General features: G+C 59.0%; 1 protein-coding gene across 3 annotated transcripts; it reads right to left on the reverse strand.

Annotated features, from left to right (window-relative positions):
- Positions 1-1019: 1019 nt before the first annotated feature.
- Positions 1020-25358, reverse strand: TNKS1BP1 (tankyrase 1 binding protein 1). 3 transcript variants are annotated; one of them, XM_032356515.1, is made up of 13 exons: positions 25209-25358; positions 22118-22226; positions 20473-21106; positions 18967-19036; positions 13346-14839; positions 12105-12185; positions 9324-11455; positions 3395-3761; positions 3021-3171; positions 2773-2909; positions 1841-1998; positions 1611-1683; positions 1020-1119 (listed from the first exon to the last, which is right to left on the reverse strand). In XM_032356515.1, exons 2-12 carry the CDS (start codon positions 22209-22211, stop codon positions 1623-1625), a joined length of 5379 nt encoding a protein of 1792 aa, XP_032212406.1. In that variant the 5' UTR covers positions 22212-22226; positions 25209-25358; the 3' UTR covers positions 1020-1119; positions 1611-1622. The 3 variants fall into 3 exon arrangements, with proteins under 3 accessions (XP_032212406.1, XP_032212407.1, XP_032212409.1); XM_032356516.1 differs by lacking the exon at positions 25209-25358 and adding an exon at positions 22550-22691; XM_032356518.1 differs by lacking the exon at positions 12105-12185 and having other exon boundaries at positions 25209-25355.
- Between the last annotated feature and the right edge of the window lie 739 nt (positions 25359-26097).

The following is a 26097-nucleotide window of genomic DNA, read 5'->3' on the forward strand; positions in this document are numbered from 1 at the left end:
TCTGTGACTCGGCTCAGGCCCCACCAAGAAGAGGCCCACAGGGGCCTCTCTTCTCAGCATCAGGGAAAGAGGCTGGTGGGCCTGGGGAACCAAGGATGACAGAGAAGGCTGAGGAGGATGTCAGGGCCCAGTGGACATTCCAGAATTCGTGAGGAAAGGACCCTTAGAGATCACAGAAGCCCAACTCCCCGGCAGGAAGAGCTGACTCTCCACCAGCACCCGGGACTCCCGGGCCACACAGCTAAACGGCACTTCCCAACGCATCCCCCCTGCAGTTGGCGGGGGCCGTTGAACCCTGGCCCACGGAAGAGTCTCCCGTCCCGCGGTCCCTGTGGGAAGGGTCTCCCACGGGTCCTCGGAGGACTCCAAGGCCCTTGCAGAGAGCCGAGCCTCCGCAGGGAAGAAGCTGGGTTCTGAGGACTGCGAGGCACGGAGCGTGCCCACCGGCCACCCGCCCCAGACCGCACCGTGAATGGAAAATAACCCTTTGTGTGTTCAGTTAGTGGGATCTGGGGCTGGTCTGAATCAGCCCCCCGGGCGGAAAGGAGGCAAGTGTTCGGCGTCAGAGTGCGCTCCTGCTGGGCCAGCGCGGACACCAGCACTTCCCCTCGCCGATGGCCTTGCACGGGGCGCCAGAACCACACACCACAGCCTGGGCAGCACCAATTCCCAAAAAACTTTATTGTTTCAAGTGACAAAATGTAATTGGTCTCTGTGGGGCACCTGGCAAGACGGAGGGAGGCCTGGGCTGGGGCTGGGGCTGGGCTCCGCCCATTACAAAAATCAAAGGCTTTTATAAAAAATGCTATAAATTGGTATCAAAAGAAAACCCGAGGGAGGCTGGAGGAGGAAGCAGAGAGGGAGGTGGGAAGAGAGCGAGGCAGGAGGGACCAAAACCTTCAACCACGAATGCCTGAATCTGGTCAGGAGGAAGGGGGTGGGGGCGGGGGGAACGTTGGGAAGGGGGGATACAAAGTGCATAAATGTGCCTCCCCAGACGCTCCTCAGACGTGGAAGGGGACAGAGGCTGCAGCCTGGGGCCTGGTGGGGCTCCAGCCATCTCCTCGCCGGGGACCCCACAGGAATGGGCACTGCCTGAGACTGCCAGATGGGAAGGACCTGCAAGGGGGGGCGGGGGGGGAAGAGGTCAGGAGGGGACACCATGGCGCACAGAGGACCCGCCTCAGCTTCGGCTTCGCAGGCCGGCTCCCCGAGCTGAGCTGAGGGGTAGGAGGGTCCCACGTGGAGCCCTTGAGCCTGGTTAGTACCTCAAGGGGTCCCAGACCAGAAGGACTGGCTGACCCCACTCGGGCCAGCCATGGAGCCAAGAGCACATGGGGACCGTCCTTGAGCCCAGGGAGGAAGGCAAGATGGAAGCCCCCCTCCTCCTCGCCCATCCCAGCCCAGACAACACCTTGTTCTGTGGACAAAACCTAAGGGGAGCCAAGGGACCCACCAGTTCCTAGCGCTTAGCTCTACTGGCCCACCTCAGAGAGAAAGGGGGACAGAAAAGGCCTAGAAGGTGGTACGGGGTCTCCTGAACCTTCCAGGTCAGGCCCTGCTCACCCGTGAGCCCCAAACAGAGCCCCAGCCCAGGAACCCGCTCTTACCTCGAGGACTTCTCAGACCTTCTTCTTCTTCAGCTTCAGGGCTTGTAGCCAGTTGGGTGATGATCCTTCTGACCTAGATGACAAAGAGCAAAGGTCACAAGGCAAACCTCAGGAAAGGTGAACAAAGTGGGGAAGTGGTGGGGAGGGAAACCCGCCCTCCAACCGGAAGAAGTGCCAACTTCACACAGTTAACTGAGGCCCACCCACAGAGGCCAGTCGAGGTCACCTACCCTGAGGATTTCTCTGGCTTAGGAGGTAACGCAAGGGGCTTCCCCAGCCCAGGGACCTTGCAGGATTTGGAACGCTGCACCGCGGGCTCCTTCTGGCTCGGCTTGCTCTCTGCAGGCTCCCCCTCCTCAGCCGAGCGGTTCCGGGGGCGCAGCTTAGCCTGGGAGATGAACCCAAGCACAGAGAGACATCAGAGGAACAAGCAGGAAGATTCCCAGACGGCAAGGCCTTCTCCCAAGAGCACACCATCCCCAGAATCCAGCAAAGACCCCTCTGGAGTCCTTTTACCCAGATGGATGGGAAGTCACTTGAAAATAAGCCTCCAAGAGTTGAGCCACACTCGGCACAGAGCAGGTGCTCAAGTAGATTCTGCTACACTGAATTAAGACTACCTAAGCTGGACAAAGCCAGTGGTGAATTCCCAGCCCTGTGTCTGTTCACTCTGTTCCCTCTGCCGGGAACACCTCCCTGTCATCACCCCGCCATCCACAGCCAACTCCTACATATGCCTCAAAGCCAAGATCCAATAGTTCCATAAGGCCTTCCCCAATATACCCTCCGCTCCCACGCCATAGGACCATTAGGAAATAATCTCCCCTTCTCCACCAACAGGCCTGGCCCTTATCTGTACCTCCCCAGTGATACCTAAGCACCTCCCCCACCTCCACCACAGCTAATCAGAGACATGGCTTCCCCACCCCCGGCGGCCCTCCGCCCCACATGAAGCTCTAAGACACAAGGCTCTGTTACTCCTTCCATCCCACTAAGCACACAGCACAGGCCAGCAGGCCCCTCAGTGAGAGCAAAATGACAGGAGGAATGGGAAGAGGGGCCCACGCGATGGAGGGATGGGTGGAGAAATGGACAGACAGAAAAAAACGCTGGACGCAAGGTGGCTGGCAGCTGATGTGCTGGCTGAAGGACCAGATGCTACCTTTAGGGCTGATGGACTCAGGCCAGGGAAGAGGTTGACTTTCAGCCCCTTGGTGCCCAAGGACATCCGCGTCCGGCGGTTCTGAGGCTCCTCTACCACCTCCTCGTCTGAAGACGGCACCCGAGTAGCTCGTGGCTCTGCAAGGGCCCAGAGAGGAGGCTCAGCACAGAAAGCAAGCCCGACCAGCCCTCCCCTGCACGGCCCCCAGACAGCACCATGGACATCACCCAACAGCACAGGGGCCCTACCCGTAGAGTCCTGGAACAGGCGTGCATCTGAGTCTGCTGCCTCGGACAGGCCCAGGGTGCCCCCGGGCCGGATGGCCGGGGCCCGGTGTCCTCGCTTGCGCCCCAGGTTGGCGCGGCTCCGGTACATGGCACTGTCAAGGATCTCGGTGTCCTGCTCGGGACAACAGCAACATCACCGCCATTGCCGTCTTGTGGCCCTGCCCCATCCCACAGGAGCCCTCAACAGCAGCGGGCTGCCTGGAGCGCCCTGTTCACAGGACTTACTTCCTGCCCCCAGATGGACACGGCTCAGGGCCAAGGGCCAAGGCTCCCGCTACATCACCCACAGGAGCCCCAACAGCCCAACGACTGGCCTGGGCTCTCCCTGCACTGACCTCAATGAAGGAGAAGTCCTGACTCGGAGAGCGGGGAGGAGGGCCTTGGGGGGGCCGCCGAGGGGGCCGTGTCGGACCCTGCTCGCCCTGCCCGACCCCTGAAGGACTCCAGGTGCCATCCACCTCTTCTGTCTGGCTGGCTTCACCATCCGGCTGCGGCCTCCAGGAAGGCAGTGGGTCCCCACTAGGCTCTGGGGGCTCCCCTTGGTCAGCACCTGCTGTGGCTCCTTCTTCTTCCAACAGGCCCCTGAGGCCCGAGGCTGCTGACTCCCTACGGGCTGCTGCCCTGGAGCTGCTGGCAGCCAGCATCTCTTCCAGCAGGCTCTGGGAGCCAGAGGGTGGGGAGCGGGCCGGGCACCCACCAGGACTGCAAAGGAGACCGACCAGAGCACAAGGTCACCCGTGAAGCCCCATCTCTCTCCCGCAAAGTCCACTCCACCATATCCATGCTCCCCCCCACCCACCGCTTTCCCCACACTTTCCCTCTCCCACATTTCCAGGCTTTCCCAAAATCCTTCCTGAAGGACATAGTCTGGGCCCAGTACAGCACAGCACGGAGGGAACAAGATAGGCAGCCTGGCAGGTTGAAATCCCAGGTCTGCCACTTACTGAGGCTTTGGATGAGTCCCTTCACCTACCAAAGCCTTGGGGTCCTCTAACTCTAGAGTCGCTGGGAAATGGAATGGGAACCAAAGCGCAAAGCCCAGTGTCCAGCCCCCCAGCACGTACCCATCACTGACAGCAACTGTTACCACTGCTACACTGCTACACTGTTACGGGGCTGCTGGGGGCTGCCATCAACGGTCCCCTTCTAGGGGCACCTTCCCCGGGTGCTCACCCTCCCCGGGATGAGCCAGATACTGGCCCATCTGGCCACGCAAGCTCTTGGGCCTTCGGCCCCCACAGCAGCCCTCCCCATGCCCCAGGCTCATGAAAGAGCCAGGGACTCCCAAACATGCCGGGCCTTCACAGACCGCCGTGCGTGTGGACAAGCTGTTCCTGCGCCTGGAAAGCTCCCACACTGCCTCTCCACTCACACTCCCTGCAGCTCAGTTCCTCTTCGGAAGCTGGCCCACTCCCCTCTGGCCCACTCCCCTCTGCAGCCCTGCATGCCCTCCGCTCCCACTTGGACCAGCCCCTTCCTCAGAGCCTGTCTGTGAGTAGCTCAAGGGCAAAGACAGGCCCCTTCTGCCTTTGTGCCCCCAGCACCTGCACCCGGGGCCTGGCCAGGAGGAGCGAGACTAAGCAAATGTTTGCACACTGAGAGGCTGGGCCACCATGCACCTCAACAGAGCCTGTGCATCTCCTGCCCGCTGGTCCCTCAAACACGACACGAACACACACAGCACAGCACACACACTACTCGCATGCCTCACACCACGAGCTGGTGTGCTGGCGGGCTACCACCCCTGAAGTAGGGACACACCCTGCACACACTCACCATACACCTCCCTCAAGGACCCAGTAGGACCCTGCTCCCACAGCAGAGCAGAGCCCCCCCACCCCACCCCACCCCCACACACTGATGCCGCGCAGGGCAGCGGGTGGGCGGGCGTGGGAAAGGCTGGCAGGGCCAGGGCCCGGAAGCCAGGCCTTCGAGAGTTGCCAAAGGGACTGGAAGGGGAGGGGAGTCGGGCAGGTGAGTCAGTAGCCGGCGGAAGGGGGGAGGGCAGGAGAGAACATGTGTCAGTCTGTCCTTCCACAAGCTGCTGACAGATGGAAATGAAAGCGCTCTGGGTAGGGAGGGAGGAGGCGGAGGTGGCAGCAAGGCAGCCATACGGAGCAGCCCTGGATAGGGGCCAACGCCAGCTCACCCTGCAGCTTAAAATCAGGGAGACCGGAGGGAGGGGGCAGGGGCGGCACCCCCACCCAGCCCACAGCCTCTCCCTGGGGTGGGGCAGACACAATGCCGAGGGCTGGCCTGCAGAGTTTAAGGGGATGTGAAACGGCGGATGGGTGGATGGAAAGATCCACACCCGGAGCAAGCTGGGCTCCCAGCCACGTGGGCAGAGGGCAACAGATGAGCTCAGAGGGCCCCGGGGGTGGCCACAATGAAGGGGGGAGGGTGGGAAGAGCACTGGGGAATGTGGCGTGCATCGCCCCTGCTGGTGGGGCTCAACCCCAGCTCGGGAGAGCTTGCCGGCCTCTGAGCTCCCAGAACACCTATAAGCTGAACTCCTCCCCGGCAGGGAGGCAGGAGAGCAGCACCGTCAGGAACCTGTGCTGGGTGCGGCCACGGGCACAGATGTGGGCTCCGTGTACTTGTCCACTCCGAGCCTCAGCAACTTCCCTGGCAAAATGGGGACCATAAAAGACTCATTCTTCACTGAGTCTGTTGGCAACAAGCTGGAAATGTGTGCCCAGCACACCCATTAGCACCGTGCTACATTTTTTGTAAGTTTTCAGGATAATCGGGGCACCTGGGTGGCTCAGTCAGTGGAGTCCGACTCTTAATTTTGGCTCAGGTCAGGATCTTGGGGGTCCTAGGATGGAGCCCCACGTCCAGTTCCACACTCAGCAGGGAGTGTGCTTGAGGATTTTCTCTACCCCTCCCCCACTCATGCCCACACACACTCTTTCTCTAAATAAATAAATCTTTTTTTTCCTCGCTCTAATCTGTTTTTTAAAAAATAGTCATTGGGCGCCTGGGTGGCTCAGTGGGTTAAGCCTCTGCCTTCAGCTCAGGTCGTGATCCCAGGGTCCTGGGATTGAGCCCCGCATCGGGCTCTATGCTGGGCAGGGAGCCTGCCTCCCCGCTCTCTCTGCCTACTTGTGATCTCTGTCTGTCAAGTAAATAAATAAAAACCTTAAAAATCATCATCATCATCATCATCATCATCGCCACCACAGGTTCCTGGCCTGGGGACTTGCCCTGTCTTGCACCATCTACACCCCTCACCCATCTGGACTTAGGGTCTCCTGAGGGTCAGGACTTGAGCCAAGCCCACCCTACCCCACCGCCATTCCAGGGACAGAGCTGGGGAAGGGCGTGAAGCAGATGTGCACACAATCAGCTTGCCAATACTCAAGGCTCCAAGACCCCAAATGAGGGAGGCTTAGGCCTACGGCTGGAATGATGTGCCTGAAGGGGCAGCAGCTGGCCTGGACCAAGAGACACAGGAAATGTGCCCGGAGAGATGACAGCAAAGCTGGGGCCCGAGGGAACATGAAGGAGCCTGTAATCCCCAGCTGCGGACCTTGTTCAAGACACACTGCCTCCCTAAGCCTCAGTTTCCCCACCCATGAAATAAGAGGGCTGGCCTCAACCTCTGTGGAAATTCCACAAAGACCCCAAAATGACTGAGAGGTCCCCACATCACGGAAGCCCAGAGGAGGGGGTAGAAGATGACCAGGAGGCCATAGAGAGGAGAGGTCAGTCCAGGAGCTCTCGGGTGAACGAAAAGAGCAACTCCCACAAGGAAAAGGTGGCCCTAGACACAAAGAAGGAGCCTGAGCTCTCCCCAGGACCCACCCACCCCTATGCTGTCCTTATCACAACTATGCTGGCCAGCATTCCAGCCAAGGACCGCCTGCCATCAGGGATACCTTTGTCCTACAGAGATGTGACCAAAATGTCCCCATGGGCTTCACTTTATGGACAGCTCAGATCCATGCAAATTGGCCAAACATATACAATTACAAGTAGCAAGGATTTTTTTTCTTTTGGGCGATCACCACGTGCCAGGCAGGTTTCTAATGCTTTATGTGTGTCTTCAACTCTTAACCCTGTGAGTAGGGGTAGTAAATTACTCCCGAGATACAGACAAGAAATAGGAGTCCCTGAGAAAGAGAAGGAACTTGCACAAGGTCACAGAGGTGGTGGCTGAATCAGGACCGAAACCTGGCAGATGGACCTAAACCCAGACTACTCTGAGCTATCCTCAAGGACCTCCCCAGGGGAACCTCCAAAATTTCCTATCAAGAGCAATTTTCCAGGGTGTAGAATTTCCCTAAGTCAGATGCCCAGAACACCAGCTCCTTGGATATTAGTCAAATAAATCTGGTAAACCTTGCCCTAGAGAAAGGTCAACAGGTTTCCTTAGTCCTGCCAGCACGTGCTCATGCACAAACACTCGAGGTCTCCTACGTGGCCAGAGTCCGGAGCCTTCCCCAGACTGACCACACAGAAACCAAGAACGTCTTAAAGGCAGGCTGGAGACAAGCTCTGCAGGCTGAGCGCTGAGGACTCCTTCTCCACTCCTAACTTCTTCCTCTTCCCCAAGCCGGTCCAGCGGCCTCCTGGAAGCCCCCACCCCGGTCCTGAACAAAGGGAAAGATACTCCTGCTCTCTTGTTCTCAAGGGCCACCCAAGCAGAGGGGAAAGGCAGACCAAGGGGTCCCACTCCTTGGCAGTCTAAGACTCTCAAGCACTGTGACCATACCGGACAGCGTTTAGGATGCTGCAGCCAGAAAGCAGGCTCTGTGACCTTAAGCAGATCACACCCCTTGTCTACATGCAGACTGGAGATGATAAAAATCCCTTTCCACAGCACAGGGCAGCTGAGAAGGCCAACGAGGTAAGGGAGGCAGCGGAGCAGTGGGCCCAGCAGAGCAGGGTCCCGGGCGCTAGGAATGGGAAAGCTTCCTGAGGCTAACATCACAAAGTGAGGCTCAGAGACGTCCAGGAACTCGTCCAAGATCCCAGGAGCCTCGGGGCTCCCCATCCTGTGAACCTGCAGCCTTCGGCATGTCCCTGCACTCTGCCCGCCTTCCTCTCTCTCGCTCCTTCTCCTCGCCCAAAGCCTCTCCCAACCCATTGGCTGACACCCCCCACCATTGCCTCTAGACCCTTCCGGGTCGCTTCCACCCCCCTGCCACTACCATCAGCTCCTTCCACTCACCACACGGCCCCCACTCAACGCCTCCCTTTCCCCTCTCCCTCAACTGCCCAGTGAGAAGCTCTAGCTGCTTCTTCTTTTTTTTAAATTTTATTTATTTGACAAACAGAGATCACAAGTAGTCAGAAAAGCAGGCAGAGAGAGAGTGGGGGAAGCAGGCTCCCTGCTGAGCAGAGAGCCCGATGTGGGGCTCAATCCCAGGACCCTGAGATCATGACCTGAGCTGAAGGCAGAGGCTTTAACCCACTGAGCCACCCAGGCACCCGCTCTAGCTTCTTCTGAAAGTTTTAACTTTCTACCCAGTCAGGAGAATAACACCAAATCTCAACCAACAGGAAATGTTAACAGAACAGACGCAACATCTTTCTAGCCCCCTTTCCAGGTGTGAGATCACCTCAGCTGGTTCCAGAACATAAAAATCCCTGAGACAGGCCATGGTTGGCTCATAAAACCACTAGTCTGTTCCTCTGGAAAGTTCCCTTTCAGTCACTCTGTGCACGGAGGCCAAGATCACGGGGTGGGGAGCCCTATGACCTTCAGGTTTTTAAACTGTTGCTCTTCTGGGCCTGAAGACAGGGCAGTCAAGAAGCACTAAGTTCCTAATCTCTGCAAGAAACAACAAGCACCACTGCCCTCCACTCCTAACCTGGAGCGGCCCAGGCCAAGTGGACAGAGCCCAGTTCTCCTGCCGACGCCTGTGAAAGCATCCATGTTCCTGGCCCAGGAAGCCCCTCGGCTTTGGGCCAAGAGACCTACAGGACAGATGCTGTGCACAGTGATCGACCCCGAAGATGGGACCCACACCCTTCCAGCACAGTCGTGATACACAGCCACCAAGAAAGCCTAAAGCATGGGCAACAAACACCACCTCAAACATCACCACCTTCAAAACAAGAATCCACCTGTATGTGTACCACACTCCACTTAAAAAACATACAATTAGTAATCCACAGTCCAAACCATCTTAATTTTCCAAGCCCTACAAGTCCTTGGGGGAAAGCGGTTTCTTCCCTCCTGAAAAAGGCTGCACTGTTTCAGAGAGCTGCCACACCTCCCCGCCCCCCCACACCCCAGGGATGGGGCTCCCTTACCTGGTTCCAAAGCCAGGGGCTTCTCCTGTCTCCATCCCAGGATCTTCAGGACAGGTCTCCAGGGAAGGAGTGGAGCGGCCTTCACCCTGGGTCTCTGGCCCACTTATTCCTCCAGGCCCAAGCTCTCTGGCCTCCAGGCCCGGGGACAAGGTGCTGTGGTCCCTGAGCCCTGGCTCTGGGCACTGGCTGACCTCTCCTACCCCATGCTCCCTGGCTTCACTTGGGGCCCCCGAAAGCGCCACGTCCCGGAGACCCAAGTCCTGGGTCCAGTCCATCTGGCCCACGCCACATCCCCGTGGGTCCCGAGAACCTCCAGACTCTAGGTCACACGGCACCTCCAAATTCCTTAGGCCCAGACTGCTGCCCCAGTCCACCTGGCCTGCCCCAAGCTCTCTGGGGCTACAGCCTGCCCCCGGGGCCATGCTCCTCAGGCTGAGGTCTGGTGTCCAGTCTGCCTGTCCCACTCCACGCTCCCTTGATTTAAGGAACTCTTCAGCCTCCATGCCCGACCAGTCGGTCTGTCCCACGCCGCTCTCTCTGGCCTGGCCGGGGCTCCCTACCTCCCCAACACCAGCCAGATCTCTGCCCCTCCCCCCGACATTGGAGGTCCAGTCCTTCTTCTCCCCGACCCCAATCACTCTGGGCTCCTCAGACCCTCCAGACTCCAAATGGCCAGCCAGGTCCACATCTCTCAGGCCCAACTTGTCTGACCAGCCCATGTGTCCCGCAGCTTCCTCCCTGACCTCACTCGAGCCCCCAGAGGCCACGCAGCTGGACACTTCCAAGTTCCTGAGGCCCAGCTGGTCAGTCCAGTCCACAGGCCCGGCCGGGGTCTTCTCCGGAGGTACAAAGGGGCCACCTGCGATCTGGCCAGAAGGGCTGAGGACAGCACCGCCTGCCCGGTCATCACCGATGATGCCGAACTGGAGGCCTCTCTTAGAGGCCTCCACGCAGAAGTCGCCACTCCAATCGCGCTGCCCCGGGCTGAAGGTGGCCTCCGGCTGGGGGACCACGCCACGGCTGAAGTTGTCTGCCCAGCCTCGCCGGCCCACCTCCCTGTCTTCCTGGCCGGCATCGGCCGGCCTCTGGCCCCCTGCCTCCTGGCCGGCACCGCCACCATGCCAGCTGCTCTGGTCTCTCTGTCCCCGTGCCCCGTCCTGGGACTGGGAGGTGCTGGGGCCAAAGAGGCTCCCTGACTCTCTCTCTTCAGGCTGGCTTGCCTCCCTGCTGCTCTCGCCCGGACCGTCTCCGCCACTCGGGACCTTCTTCTCAAACTCCTCGTCCTGCTGCTGGGCTTCTTCGGGGCTGAAGCCGGCACTGAGGGCTCTCATCCCGAAGCCTCGGTCCTGGGCGCTGCCGCTGCTGTAGTCCCTCATCCAGGCGCTCTTCCCGAAATCCTGATCCGGCTGCTCTGCACCCCGGCTGCTAAAGGTGCCGAGTGAAGAATTTCTCTTCCCAAACTCCTGGTCCTGCCCGTCTGCATCCCGGCTGCTGTACCTGCCAACGTGGTCCTGCCCGTCTGCATCCGGGCTGCCGTACCTGCCGACATGGTCCTTCTTCCCCAACTTCTGGCTCTGCTCATCTACATCCTGGCTGCCATAAGCACCCAGAGAGTCTCTCTTCCCAAATTCCCAGTCCTGAAGGCATACATCCCGACTGCTGTAAGCACCCAGTGAGTCTCTCTTCCCAAATTCCTGGTCTTGGAGCTCCGCGTCCCGGCTGGAGTAAGTGCCCTGGGAATCCCGCTTTCTGAACTCCCAGTCCTGAACGTCTGCCTCCTGACTCTGCTGAGTACCAAGCTGGGCTGGTGTTCCGATCACCCGGTCCTGGGCGGAAAGGCCCCCCGGGGCAGACACTCCACTCCCATCCTGGCTGGCAACCTCGACGTCCTCCTGGCCAATGCCACACCTGTTGGCCCACTCCCTGGCACTCCCTTCCCCTGCTGCTTGCCCACCCTTGCTAGTCCAGTCTCCCTCTCCAAGGCCTGGGTCCCCTCGAGGGCTTGCACTCCCAAGGCCGTAGTTCTGAGAAGTGTCCTGGGACCAGCTGGAAGGACTAAAACTGCTCGGAGGTGGGTCTGCCGCAATCCCAAATTCACTCTGCAGATCCTTCTGGGCCCAGCCAAGAAGTCCCTAGGAATCAGGGGGAAAAAAAGACATAAAACGATGCTTAGAGTCCATCATAGTGGGAGTCCAGAATGAGACTCCTCACTGCCTAGTGTCTGAAAGCCCCACTCTGGCAACAGAAAGCCTGGGTTTAGATCCCAGCTGTGTGACCTTGGGCAAAACACCACCACTCTGGGCCTCAGGGTCCTCACCCTTGAATGGGAAGAATTCCTACTGCATGGAGTGGTTTGGGAGAATTAAACAAGATGGTTTAAATCAAACCTCTGCATAGTGCCAGGCTTGAAAGGGGCACCCAATAGGAACAATCAATGATCCCATGGTCATGTTTACAGCCCTTGGGCAACACTCAGCTAACTGCCAAGAGAAAGGCAGCTTAGAGTGGTCTTCACAGGGCTGTGAAAGGCGTCTGCTTTCTATTAGAAGCAATCAAGACTCAAAGGCCCTCCACAACCTCCTTTCCATGGAACAGTCTGACTCCGCCCCTGGCCCTACTCACCCCTTCCTCCCTATGAAAAGAGCCCTTCTGCCGAGCCCTTCCCAGAAAGACCTCCTAACCCTCGCCTCATCCCTGGAGAAGACAGGAGGGACAGCCTCTGCCATGGGAGAAGAGCCAGCCCAGGGCTCCCTGCACCCCGCACCCCCTACCCCGACTCACTCCTTCGGGTGGGGGAGCCCTGGGCTCCGGACCACGGAGCCGGCCAGCCTCATCCCTCAGCGCCGCATTGGCTAACAGCCTCTCCAACACAGACATGCTGGGCTCCCGCTCCCCAAGCCCGGCCATGGCCCCTACCCCAAGCCCGCCCCGGGCTGCTGGGTGCGGCTGGGTGCAGGGACAGGGCTGGGCCGCTCCCCTCGCCCGGACCTGTCCAACGACTCTGGCTCCCGCTGGCGCGGGCCCGCTCCCTCCACGGCAGCTGCCGCTCTGGCAGCCCCGCCCAAAAGCTAGTTGAGTCACCCAGAGCCCGGGACGGACACACCTCCCAGGAGCCAGCCGGGTCTTAACTCCTTCCTGCTCCTCCTCCTCCTCCACCTCTCCGCCCCTACCCCTAGAGGCAGCCTGGCTCCGCCTTGCTTCCAGCCCCGCCCCTAGTGGCCCTGGCTGGCCTTGAAAAAGACATTTCAAAAGCCACCTGGACCCTAGCCCTTGAATTCACAGCAGCCTGGCAGGGGAAAGGGCAGTGGCCAGAGAACTGGCCCTCTGACCGCCGCCCAGCCACCAACTCACTGGGTAATCCCGCAAGAGGTTCCGCCTCCTCTGGGCCTGCGCTTCCTGCCTAGAAGGCCAGTCTTCAGCTCAAAGATAGGGGCATTCTTAAAGCCAACACTTCCTAGACACTCATGAGGAACTCTGTGCGGTCCTTAGTGTTTACGGCTTCTCTAGTCTTTGCCACGTGAGGGAGAGTTCATCGTCATCACCCCCATTTTACGGACGCAGAAACCAAAGCACAGAAAAGTAACTCATTCAAGGTCACATGTGGGCAAAGAGCAGGGAACCCAGGCAGTCTGGTTCCAGAGCCCGCGCACTAAAGGTCTGTGCTAGGTTGCCTTCCACAGTCCCATCGGTAAAGCCAGACTGAACACTCAGTGTGGGTCAAGCACTGGGCACTTTCCACATCTTGTTCTACCTGTGGTCCAATCCTAAAAAGCAAATGCTCTTATCATAAAAGGTCTCTGAAGCTCAGAGGTTAAGGCACATTAGCAGGACAGCTCCCACGGGCCCCCAGCCTCTGGTCCCCCGGCTCCGCCAGTGAGGCTGGCAGGGACACAGCCCTAGGGGCCTGCCTCATGGTCCTATCGCAGCTCTTGACTCACAAAATCCACACACTGGAAGAAAGCCCACCCAAGCCCTGGCTTCCACCCCAAGGCCCCCCGCCCTCCCTTGTGGCCCGTCCTCACCTCGGAGCAGGTTGCCGGGCTCTCAGATCCAGCTCCCCGCCTTGCGCTGCCCGCACCAGGTGGTGGCGAGGCCAGGAGCTCATCCAGCCAGCGGGAGCTGCTGTCAGGGCCTGCAGGCTCGGGGGACACACTACAGGGGTCTCGACCTTCTGTCCTAGATTGGGTGGCTTCAGCCTGGACCAAGGTCATGGCCTCCTCCTCAGCAGGCAATGCCTGCTGGGGGTCCGGGGTGTCAACAAAGAGGACACAGGGCTGGTCGGGGGGTGCTGGCTGCTGTTGCCCCAGGACCGGCTCCAGGACGGGCAGAGCGGCCCCCCTGGTGGCCAGAGGGAGCACGGACTCCTGTCCAGCCAGGGGCTCCCGCTCCTCATACCTTTCCTCTGCCTGCAACAAGGCCACTCCAGGTGTGCCCCCTGGTGTTGGTAAGGGCTTGAGGGGAACTGGGGACTGTGGCTGACTCTCCCCATCCGCCTTCTGGGTTGGGGAGATGCCCGGATCATCCACCTGCACCCAGGAACCAGGCCTTCCTGGCCCCTCTGGAGCTGACTGGGCCCCTCGCCCCTGCTGGGACACCCTTTCCTCTCTGCTGGATGCAGCCCAGTCACCAGCCTCGGCAGCCTCGGCGGCCTCAGTGGCTTCAGTGATGGGGGAGGGAGGTGGGGAGTCCAGACGCCACACCCCTAGACCTGAAGGCCGCGTAGGGAAGGTCCATTCAAAGGACTGTGACAAGCTCCAGTTGGACTCTGTCCCACTCCCAAAGGGACGATCCAGGGCAGACTGGCTCCCCTGGGATTGGGGCAGGGCAGCCAGTGAGCCCCCCAGCTTCTCCTGGTCTTGGCCGGGAGGCCGGAGCACGCCTTCAGAAAATCGGCGCTGGGCCAGGCCGATGGGACGGTCTAGGTCACCCTGGGCCACCACATCCCCAGATGGAAACGTCCGAGGAAGATCTAGCAACTCACCCCCCTCCATCAGGGGCTGGGCAGAGGTAGCTGGGGGCTGCTCCGGGCCCGAGACCTTCTCAAAGGCTGGACTGCCAGGTGTGGGGGCCTCTGGGGCTTCCACCACAGGGAGCCCTGAGCTTGGGGGGCAGCAGGAGCTCTGACCCTCATCGGACAGGGTTACAGTTGGGGATGCTGGGGTCACAGGGAGGCAGGGGGAGGGCCCAGAAACCACAGGTCTCTGGGCTTCTGGAAGTTGAGAGTGGCAGGGCAAGCTCTCATCAGGTGAGTGAAGTCGGGGAGACCTCTCCTGGGGTGAGTGAAGTTGGGGAGACCCCTCCTGGGGTGAGTGAAGTCGGGGAGACCCCTCCTTGGGTGAGTGAAGTTGGGGAGACCCCTCCTTGGGTGAGTGAGGTCGGGGAGACCCCTCATCAGGTGAGCGAGGTCGGGGAGACCCAGGGGCTAGGCCTGAGACTTCAGCGGGGAGGCCTGAGCTGGTGGAACCTCCTTTCTCTGAGGCAGGACCTGGACTCGAGGGATCCCAGGACTTGGAGATCTGCAAGAGAAAGGTCAAGAGCCATTACTCACTGCCCAGCTGGGGAGGAGGTCCCTGCCAGCCCCACAAAGACCCCAGGTCAGCTGCTTTCTCGCACTCTCACTCCACAGACCAGAGAAGGAAGGCGGGCTTCTCAGGACAGCTAGGCAAGATGCCAAAAATGATTTACAGTATCTTGTGCTTCTAAGATTCACAAACCCACCCCAGGCCCTCTCGCCAGAAAACATGCATAGCCTCACTCCTACCATATTCCAAGTGGTTCCTATCTTTCCTCCCAACCCACCCGAGCTCATCTCAGGATCAAAGGTCTGTGGTCCACGGGTCCAAGGTCTGTGGTCCCCTGGCCTGACAAAGGGAGAGGGAAAATGGGGAATCTGCCATCTGGGCGGGCGGGGGTTTGCTCGAGCAGGTCTGCCAGCCCAGGGCAAGGCTAGACCACCAGCGGGCGGAGCAGCTACAGGGAGGCGTGTCCACAGGTCCCAGAAGTATCCACTACCCCAGGGGGCAGGCAGGCCTTCACTCGGGATTCAGGAAAAGGCACCAAGGGACATGAAAGCACAGGCCTTGGAGTCGCAGGCACTGCATCTCCTAAGCCGTACGCCCTGCCCACGGTGGTCACTGGGATCTCAGAGCCTCAGCTCTGCCCTCTGTACGTTGGGGCTACAACATCCATCTCAAAGAATTAGGTCAGAATTAAATAAGATCTGTACACATGGCCTCTTGGGATAAAACTTACAGAAATAACAGAAGCTACAGGACAGAGGTCGGAAGAGGAGGAAGAGGCAGAGGGGGCCCCAAGCACCTGGCATTCCTGCATCCTAGCACTCCACCTGGCCTGTCCCTAGACAAGGAAGGAAGCCGTGCTCCTTTTGACCTTGACTCCGCCTGGGCAGGGGAAGGTCCTGCTTTCTTCTCAAGGCCCCTTCCAGTCCCTCCCCCCTCTCCTCTCTACAAAACTCTGGATAGGGGGACATCTATCTGGTGGCTCAGCAGATTGAGTGTCCGACTCTTGATTTCGGCTCAGGTCACGATCTCAGCGTCCTGGGACTGAGCCCCGCATAGGGCTCTGCGTTCAGTGGGGAGTCCACTTGGGGTTCTCTCTCCCTCTTCTTCTGCCCCTCCCTGCCATGCTCTCTCCCTTCTCTAAAATAAATACATCTTAAAGTAAAACAAGACAACAAAAAAACACCTCCAGTGTTCAAGCGCGTGCTCCTAAACCCTACCACCCACACTCCCCTCCGCGGTGCCTCTTGCAGAGCCCTCGGTCCCAGATCACAGCCCCCCTCCCCCGCACTAGCCACCCATCATAATCCCGAGTGGCGTGAATGGGCACCCAGGCAACCCTTCTGCATCCGGGCTCTCTGTTCCTAGATCTCTTCTTGACTTTGTGACCCACCCATCCGAGATCTCCACCTCCCTGCCCTGCAGCCACACCTGGGGCTGGACGGGCCTGGAGAAGGCTGAGCAAGCAGAAGGCTGGGTCTCACCACAGCCTGACCCTCACTCGAACCTCCAGGACCTCAGATGGGTCTCGAATGCCCAGCGGTCCCCCAACACTTCCCCTCCCCTGCCCACACTCCCAAGCAATGCTTCTGCCGTCCCCCCTCAGCTGGCAGCCCCCACACCTCACCACCTGCACGTGAGCACAAGCACTGTTGTCCCCGTCTATGCTCGTGAGCTGTCCCTGCTCACAGCTCTCCCTCCTGCGTCACAGATCTTCCCTTCTCTACCGACTCGTTTCCATCAGCACACAAGCTGCTCTCATTTCTTCTGTCTTAAAAAACATAAACAGTCTTGACTTTACCTCTCTGTGAAGCTACCACCCAGTTTCCTGAATGTGCTGCCTACATTCCTTAATCTATCCAGAGAGCTCCTCTCGTCCCATTCTCTCTGGAACCCACTCCCAACAGCCTTTTCCCTTCACCATGCCAGCTCACGCTCCTGTCAAGGTCACCAGTGACCTCCCTGTAGCTAAATCTCATTCCCGGGGCTCACCTGCCTTGACCTGGCAGCAGCATCCAAAAGTGGATCACACCCTTGTCCAGCCCCAAAGCTGGGTGCTGGCTCCGTGTGACCTCTAGGGCTCCACCATCCCCGATCCCCTCCAGGTCTCCCTTGCTACGCCAGGGGCCAGGGCCCTCTGTCCTCTCTACCTCTCCTGCGCCCCTGGTGACCTTAACCTTCCTGGTGACCTTAGGCATCTTAACTGCCACCGGTATGCCAACAACTACCCAGCTGTCCCCGCCTCCACATTTCCATTTGGATGTCTAAGAGGGATCTCAAATCAGCAAATCCAGAAGCAAACTCCTCATGTCCCCCCATCCTGCTTCACCTTTCCCAGTCCCCGTGTCAGGGAATGGTAACCCGACCCTTCCACTGCACAGGGCAAACACCCTGCCGTCATCTGGGACCCCGCGCCAGCTCGCTCTCCCAGCAAGCCACCTGAAACCCCGTCCACATCACACCTCCCAACCCCACCAGAGTCGGCCTCCACGGTCCAGCCACATCATCTCCCACCTGGATTACGCCCCAACTGGCCCTAGCTGTTGCTCTTAACTCCCTACTACCAACACGACTCTTTACAACCAAGCCAGCAGCACGTCACTGCTCTCCTCCACAGCCCTCAATGGCTTCTTCCTCTCCCCAGAGCCCACGCCCTTCCAGTGCCTTGGAGGCTCCAATCCATCTAACCCATCACCTGTCACACCTCGCTAGCACACCACCGCTTCCTCTCTAACTGTGATCCAGGCGTCCCGGCTTCCCAGCCAGGAAGGTGCCAAGTCCCTTGAACCTACAGTTCCCTCTGCCCAAACACCCAGGCAGCTCACTCCCTTACCTTCGCGGCAAGGCCTCCCCGGTTACCCTCAGCCCAGAGCTCTCTGCCTCTACAGGTCTCCCGCACTTGTCTGACACACAACATCTGCAGGTTCCCAAGGAGGCCTGTGCTCGTGTCTGCTTCCCTGCACTACAAGGTGAGCTCCCTGAGAGCAGGACAGTGTGATCCTTGTTCTCTGCTATGTGCCTGGCACCCAGCTCACGGCAGGTGCTCAGCAAACATTTGTTGGATGGACAAGGGAATGTGGTCAGGTTTCCATTGTGGGGGAGACGAAACAGCCTTTGACAAGCAAGGGCTCTGTGAGCAAGAAGAGATATCAGTTACTTAGGAAACCAGGCTGCGGGGCATCTGGGTGGCTCAGTCGGTTAAGCATCTGCCTTTGGCTCAGGTCATGACCCTGGGGTCCAGGGATCAAGCCCTGCATCTGGCTCCCTGTTCAGTGAAGAGTCTATTTCTCTCTCTCCCTCTGCCCTTCTCATGCTTGCTCTCTCCCTCCTGCTCTCTCTCAAATAAATAAACCAAATCTTTTAAAGAAAAAAAAAAAAGTAAAGTAAAGTAGGGTGAACCCAACTACCCTCTCAGCACGCTGTGGGGAACAGTGAGGATGAAACAGGAAACCCCCCTCTTCTAAACCCCAAGAAGGCAGCCCAGCCAGGGAGAACAGTGGAATCAGGGACCTCAGAGGCTGCTTCAGCCCATGGGCACCTAACCTTGATGAGCTGTGGCACTGGCACACCTCACACGGGACCAGGAGCACCCACTAGCCGGAGTCATCACAACGACTAAGTCACCGATCCCGCGACACATCCGGGTAGACAGCTCATTACTTATGGATACTGTAACTGTTCGTAACAACCTGTCTCACGGCCTGAACCATACTTAACCACTGCAGTAATCGAGAACGCTGGCCTGGGAGTCAAGAAATCGGAGTCCCGGGGCCAGACCTGGGGCAAGCCACCTCCTCCATAGGCCTCAGTGTCCCCATCTAAACTACAATGAGCTTACACAAATGATCTCAGGTGACGCTTCTAGCTCTAAAATACTAGGATTCTGGGGCACCTGGGTGGATCAGTCATCAAGCCTCTGCCTTCAGCTCAGGTCATGATTCCAGGGTCCTGGGATCGAATCCTGCATCAGCCCCCTGAGAGCCTGCTTCTCCCTCTCGCTCTCCTCCCCCTACTTGTATTCCCTTTCTAGCTGTCTCTCTCTCTCCGTCAGATAAATAAATAAAATCTTTAAAAAACACAAAAACAATACTAAGATTCTGATTTGTAACAGGAGGCTAACTCACATCAGCAGGTGGGTCCGAGCTGGCTGGCTGAACTACGTCACCGTTGAAGGCCACGTCCAAAGGGGCATTCCTGTGAGGGAACAAGACAGGAAGTGAAGGCACAGAATGGAGCAGCCCCTCACTGAGGACATGGGGAGCGTAGATCGAGAATCTGCGTAAATGACTTTACCACCACCCAAAGTTAGCCCCCTGCCCCGGGCCGTTTATTAGTGAGCCCTACCTGGAATCACTGAAGACTGAAATGCTGTGCAGTTTCCACAGAGAAAGTGCCCAGAGAGACAGTCCCCATTCCCTTCCCGCACGTCAAGGGTTAAATGACCCCCACAACCCGCTCCTTCAGGAGAAGCACCCTGCATACCCAGAACCCTCATTGGTTCCCCGAAAGATAACTCCTCCTGCCCCTAGCCCCTAAGGGGTTAACGTCCTCCTCCAGCCAGGGAGAGTGCAGCTGGTCCCAGCCACCCTGCCAATACTTCTTGAAGGATTGCAGGGGGAGGACCGGGGGGGGGGGGGGGGGGGGTGATTTTCCAAAGCTGAAGTTGTTCCTCTTAAGTTCTGCTTAGAGCAAGGAAGGGGAGAAAGCCAGAGAGCAGACCGGGGACAGGGGTGTGACCTCCCAGAAGCCTGGAACAAAGAAGAGGGAATTGGGGCCCCGACCGTCCAGGCAGGCTCTGGTGAGAGAAGGGCAAGGCTGGAGGGCAGGGTAGGGCCAGAGGCCTTCAGCTTGGGGCTCAGCCCACAACACAGCAGCCCTGCCCTTCAGAGCAGCAAGAGGCGGAGGGGAGCCTCTTCCTCCAATGCCCAGTGCCCACCACCCCAAGGGGCACCTCCCAGCCAGCCTTCCCTTTACACTGGCACCAACTCCAGAGAAGGGAAGCCTACACAACAGTCTACAACCCGGCCGTGACCTCTGCGCCTTGCCGCTCGCCGGCCAGGCATCACGGTGTGCTCACGTCTTATCTGTTCCGTCAGACTCCTCCCCGCGGGCAGACCGGCCCCCGCTTCCCCACAACACGCACACCAGCACCTGCATGCCGTTCCACCCACGGCGGGAGCCACACTTAAGACAACATGCTGTGGTCTCAAAGAGACCTAAATTCAAATCCAGTTCTGTCTTGTACGTGCTGAGGAACCCTGAAAAGTCACTTTAGAGACTCAGTTTCCACATCTCTAAAACAGGTCTAATGTTCTCTTTGCTAACTAGCGTGGCTGTCGATGAAATGGGGCAAAGTTCAACTCTCAGTATAAAAAGACCCAAAATAAACTGCCCTGTACTACACTTGAACTCCGCCGTGAACATTCATCCACTCTGTAAAAAGCATTAAAGTCATAAAAGGAACATCTTTAACGATGAGGCCATCTACAGGGGGAATGTTTTGTGACTGAGACCAGGGTCCCGTCTGTGCTCACAGAACACTAACCTAACCTACACGTGAAGGTCACAGCCCCAGATAAGGCTACCCACGTGTCCCTCATGTCCCCTCCAGGCTGCCTCCCACCCCTTACCTCTCCTCAGGGGCCTTGTGGTGCTCTTCCTGGCACTCGCTGGGAGACTTTGCTGGCCCCTCCTGGGACCATCTCCTGGAGAGGGTCCCACCATCCTCATCCCTGGGACCTGTGGCCACACCATAGGTCCTGGAGCCGTATCTCGAGCTGCCATCATGGTTAAAGGTGAGGCGGGAGCCCCAAAGGCGATCAGGGCTGGCAGGGACCTCCTTCCGAGGCTGTTCCATCTTGGCCAGGATCTCTTCCACTGTGGTGGCTGCAAAGCGCTCCGAGGCTGGACGGAAGGGGGCAGGGGCCTTCCGCACACCTCCTGGGGCAGCACATCGGGCTGGGGGTGTCAAAGGGGGCACCTCTTCTTTCGCAGCCTCCTCTTTTCCGGTCTCCCGAGTGGCTTCTCCTCCAGTAGAGGCCTCGGTTGTAGGCCTTGGTGCAAAGGGAAGGGGACGCTTGCTGCCACCATAGGGCTGGGGTCCTGCCAGCATGTTCATCTTCCGGGCAGATGGCAGCTCAGCCAGCGGACCCCGGGGAGGCCGAGGCCCAACAGGCACCAGCAGGCTAGGCTTGGCAGGCAGGGCTGGCTTAGCAGGCAGGGCCCGGGGTTTGGGCTTGACAGGAGGTTTAGCCCGAGGATCACCTACCAAAAGGAAAGGGTTGGTTGGGGAGCTGTTAGAAGAACCAGGAAGCAGAACTTCATCTCCCACCCTAAGAACTCAGAAGGTTCACAACCTTCTAGGTGTAAGTCAAATGTCACCTACTCCAGGAAGCCTTCCTTGATTTTCCATACACATCTCAGAAGCATTTTCTCCCAACTCCAAATTTCAAAAATGTTAGTCAATTCCCTTACAAGCTACAGCTACCTAAGGGCCCAGCTGGCATGTTTTTTCTCCTTGTACCCCATTTTGCACCCTCGCACGTGTACTTCTCAAATAAACAAATGAATGAACAAGAGCCAATAAACAGATGCCAGCCTGCCCACATCAAGCAGCCAGGCCGCCATGTCCCCAGTCCAGTGCTCTCCTCTGACAGATACTCTACTCTGCCACCACCCATAGTAAACGACACTCAGCTTCCCCACTCTGTCTCCCCACCACCCCCCTCACCAGAGTGCACACCCAGGTCACCTCCCTGCTGTCATCTGGTGTGTGATCAGGAATGCAAACTTACTATTGACCTAAGCCAAACAGAAGTAAATCTGCTACAGGAAAAAAAACAAGACCAGAGACCTACCTTCTACATAAGGCATTTCAATGCCAAGTAAAAGACGTGGAATTACTCATGTCCACAGCCCTTCCCATAGAATCCTGTATCACCCACTCACTGGGTTCAGCCCAAGGAGTCTAGACAGAGCCAGGAGGCCTGGGTTCAAACCCTCCCCTAGATGCAGGCCATTTCTCCCCTGCTAAATACATGGTTTAACCCACCTGACCTCAAAGGTCAGTCTGCTCTCCTCTGCTGGGGACCTAGGATCGCAAACACTTCCAAAAGGTCTCATGAGGAGCGGACAACCTTCATAACTCATCCTGCATATCCTCAGCGTGCCTCCTGCCCTCACTCCCCCACCCCCTCCAAGACAGAGCTGGGGTTCAGCTGCTGCCCCTCCCACACTCCGCCCAGCCACCCCGCTCCACCCTGCACCCATAGGCACCTGGCTCCGAGCCAGCAGATACCAGCTCCTCCTCCATCTCCCGGGCCGGTGGGGAAGCCATGGCTGTGCCTTCCCTGAGAGCGGACACTTTCATCACATGCGGCAGAACCTGCATGAGAATTGGGGAGCAGAGAGGTTGTGAGCAGGGTGGCTGGAGACCCAGGAGGAGAGAGAGAGATTGAGAAGGCAAAGGGGCTGGGCACTGGCAGTCGGCTTAGCTAAGAGAAGTCTCCGACTTCTAGCAGAGACAGAGTGTGGGACAGGAAGCGGGAACTTCAGAGGGGGTTGGGGAAGGTCAAGGGAGGTCCCCAGCAGCTGTATCCTCCACTCTTCCCAGACTCCTCTCTAAACTCCAGGCTCCTAACCCCAAAGTCCTGGAGCTCCAGGGACCCGCCTGCTGCTCCCTCTGGCAAGCTAAGACACCCCACTTACCCAAGGAGCCGGCAGCCCTGCCTGAGGTATCTACTCAGGGGCAGAGCAAGAGGGCCATGAAGTCTGAGGTCTCTCCGTGAATCACCTCATGGGAGACGGGAAAAACCCGCTCCTCCCCAACCTGGGGCCCCGCCCCACCGCCGGCCTCCCCATTCCCCGCTCCCCCTCCTTCCCCCCTCCCGCAGCTGGGAGTGGTTCCCTCTCCCCCTCTTTCCCCTCCTCCTTCCACATCCCTGCCCCACTCCCGCCTTCCCTCCAAGCGGTCTCATCCAAACACGGAAAAATAAGGAATAAAAAGTAAACATCTGGAATACATTTTTTTTTCTTTAATTTCTCAATCGCTTTGGCTTCAGCTTGGAATTTGATGAGGTAAAGCCAGGGCCTAGTCCTGTTGCCATAGCAATGGCCTCCCACTGGATTTCCAGAGCCTCGCCAAGAGGAAGGAGGAGCCGGCCCAGGCCTGGGCTGGGAGAATGGGACAGGACTTGAGAACATCCGGGGGGTGGGGTGGCTTGGGGGGAAAGCTCCCTGGGGTTCCCCCTTCTAGGCAGTCGGGGTGGGATAGCCACAGCCTACAAAATGGGGATACTGGGCATCACTTGCCAGCTCAGGGTTGGCCTGAGGGATTTGAAAGGGGACAGAAAAAGAAATTTTAAACCAAGCAACACAGCCCTATGGCAGGGACCCGACGGTGCCCCTTCTCTAAATCTGTATGTAGCAGGGGCTCTGTGGTCTCATACACCAGGATTCAAATGCTGAGTGGCCCTACCACTTTCCAGCTGGTGACCTTAGGCACACTGCTTACTTCTCTAAGCCTCAGTTTCCTTACGTGAGAAACGGTGTCCCTGAGGCTAGTGGGAGGCCTCTGTGAGACAGTGCATACAAACAGCACAACGCGCCTAACCCGTAAAAAGTAGCCAGCAAATGCTGGCCAGTGTTAGCATGATTCCATTCAGTGTCACCAATGAGCTAAGATCCTTGGTAACTACCTACCTCCTCCTCTCCCCAGGCCACAGGCTGCCAGCATTCCACACCATTCCTTCACTCCTGCGGGCCCCAGTCTGGTCACCTGCTCCTCAGATACTCCACCACCTCCTCAGTTCCCATTCTGGCTCCATCCCACCCACAAGACACCCCCCCCCCCACCAACCCCCAGGCTCCAGAGACCTGCCCCTCTCATTCCAAAGCCAGGAGGAGGTTTCCCATCACCTGGTAGGCACACAGCCCTAAGGACAACCCAAGCCTCTCCACCTGCAAGGGGAGTGTGCCTTCCTCAGCACCCACTCCTGCTGGCCTGGGGAGACTGTGCCAAATCCTGAGACAGGACCTCTGGGGCCCAGCCCTGGAAAACCCACCCACCCCTCACGTTTGACCCTGCCCCAGCTTGCTTCTCAGACAAGAGAAACCGGGAAGAGGATAAAGAGAAACCCAGGACCGTCAATTCCTTGGTCAGCCAACTACAAGGGAGCACTGCTGGCTGTGGGTGGGTGATAACTGTGCAGAGCCAGTCCGAGCGTGCATGGGGGAGGGGCACACGCCAGGGAAAAAAAAATTTAAAAAAACACAAGATTGTTTCCTTGTCCTTGAACATTATTTCAAGGGACATGGTGTGGGTGGTTAGAAATGGGGACAAATTGGTCCAGAACCGGAAAACCCTTTCACCTGGAGGCCTGCTGGGCACCTCTGCAGTATGAGGGGCTGCAGCAATGAAGTGGGGGGCTCAGTTTCCCCAGGTGAGAGGGGCTGCAGAAGCTCAGAGGCCCCAGCCGGGAAACCCAGGTGACCAAGGCGGTAGCCAAAAGCTGTAAAATCGCAGCAGCACTGAGCACTCCTGACCCCGAACAGTCAGGGGGAGACTAGCTGACCCCCCGGGAGCAAAGGCCGCCAGAGGAGCTGGGGAGAGGCTGGGCAGCAGCAAGCGGGGGGAGGGGGGGGCAGGGGCTCTGAGCGCCATCGGCGCAAACGGAGTCGCCCCTATGGACCCTTAGATCTCCGGCCGTATCCGAGGCCAGAGAGGTCGGCGGGGGCAGCACGTAAACTGCTAGAGGAGGGAGAGCCAACGGGAAGACGGAACAGCCCGAGGCTAGGGGCCGTCTGGAGGGGCCCAGTGGGGAGCTCTGGACACAGAGGGGACGCCCGCAGCCGAAGAGGAGGAGGAGAAAAGGGTGGAAGAGGAGGAGGAGGGGGCGGCGGCGGCAGAAGCGGAGGACCTGTGCGGTGGCTGTGAAGCAGCCGGCGAGCCGACGAGGGACTGGGGACGCGGACCCGGTGGGGGCGGACTGGGGTGGTTGGGGGCGTGCCGAGGGACCCGGGGGAGGGGGCAAGCGCGGGCCCGGGGAGGGGGAGGCGGGGGGTCCCTCCAGCAGCTCCGCCCGCCCCCGGCCCCGCCTCAAGCCCTCGCCCCCTCCCCCCTTTCTTCTAGCTCGGCCAGCACGAGCTCCAGACCGTGCACCCTCCGCCCCCGCGCACACGCTCCAGCTCCCCCGCGACCCCAGCTCCCTCCGCGCCCCCGGCCCCTGCAAACTTTCCTGGTGACCCCCACCTCCACCTCAACCCGAGGTCTGGGCAGGATAGCTCCCACTCCTTCCATGCCTCTCCCCCGCCCCCATCCCGGACCCCGCCCCCTCCTTCGCCCTCCTGTCCGCCCCCGCTCACTCACGCGCTCCCCCGGGATCCGGCTCCGCTCGGCTCGGGCTCTGCGCCCCGACACCAGTCCCCGCCGCTGCCGCTACAGCCGCTGCCGCCGCCGCCGTCACCGCGGGACCAAGCCACTGCGAGTCCCGGCGGGGCCCCGCCCCTGACTCCGCCCATGGCCACGCCCCCAGGGCTCCTCATGAATATCCATGAGCCGGTGGAAAACGGGAGTGGGAAGTCCAGGCAGAACAAGCTGAGTCGTATGCAAATAGGCGCAGCCCCGGTACTCAATCATTTATGAGTCTTGCAAATAAGGGCCTGTCCCGGGCTCCGACCCAGGCGAAACTGACGCAACTCCGCGGCTCCTAACGCTCGGGCAAGATGGCCACCGAGACGACTGCCTAGAGAGGCTGCCTGAGGCCAGCCCGCTCGGGCTCGGCGGCCGGCACTGATTGCAGCACCATAGAGTCACGGCGAGAAAGAAGGTCACCGTTGGCGGACTGGAAGGCTTCCTGTGGCAAACACCTGAGAACGCACGCGACGTGGCCGCTCCACGTGTATGAGTTCCGACGTGGAGCCACCGTGAGGGCGACTGGAAGCTCTGCTTCGCTAGCTGGTCCTCACTTATTTGTTATGTCCCCTTCCTGGACGTAAATTCCTCCCAATCCCCCACAACAAAAGCTTCGTCCACACTCCACACCTTTCCTGCACCCCCATCCGCCCCCCCCCCTTCTCCAGGCTCGGGTTTCCATTGCCCCGCGCCACAAGGAGGCTGGTCAATCCTGATTCCATTATCTCAATTCATGCGAGACCCTTGACTCACAGGTGATTAAGGGCTGGGCCAGAAGCGGCCTCCCCTCAGCTTGGCTAATGGGGTGGAATTGTGAGAGTGACTTCCTAATCAGATCAGCTCT

The sequence above is a fragment of the Mustela erminea genome, chromosome 9, assembly GCF_009829155.1.
Source record: "Mustela erminea isolate mMusErm1 chromosome 9, mMusErm1.Pri, whole genome shotgun sequence".
Classification (NCBI taxonomy): domain Eukaryota; kingdom Metazoa; phylum Chordata; class Mammalia; order Carnivora; family Mustelidae; genus Mustela; species Mustela erminea.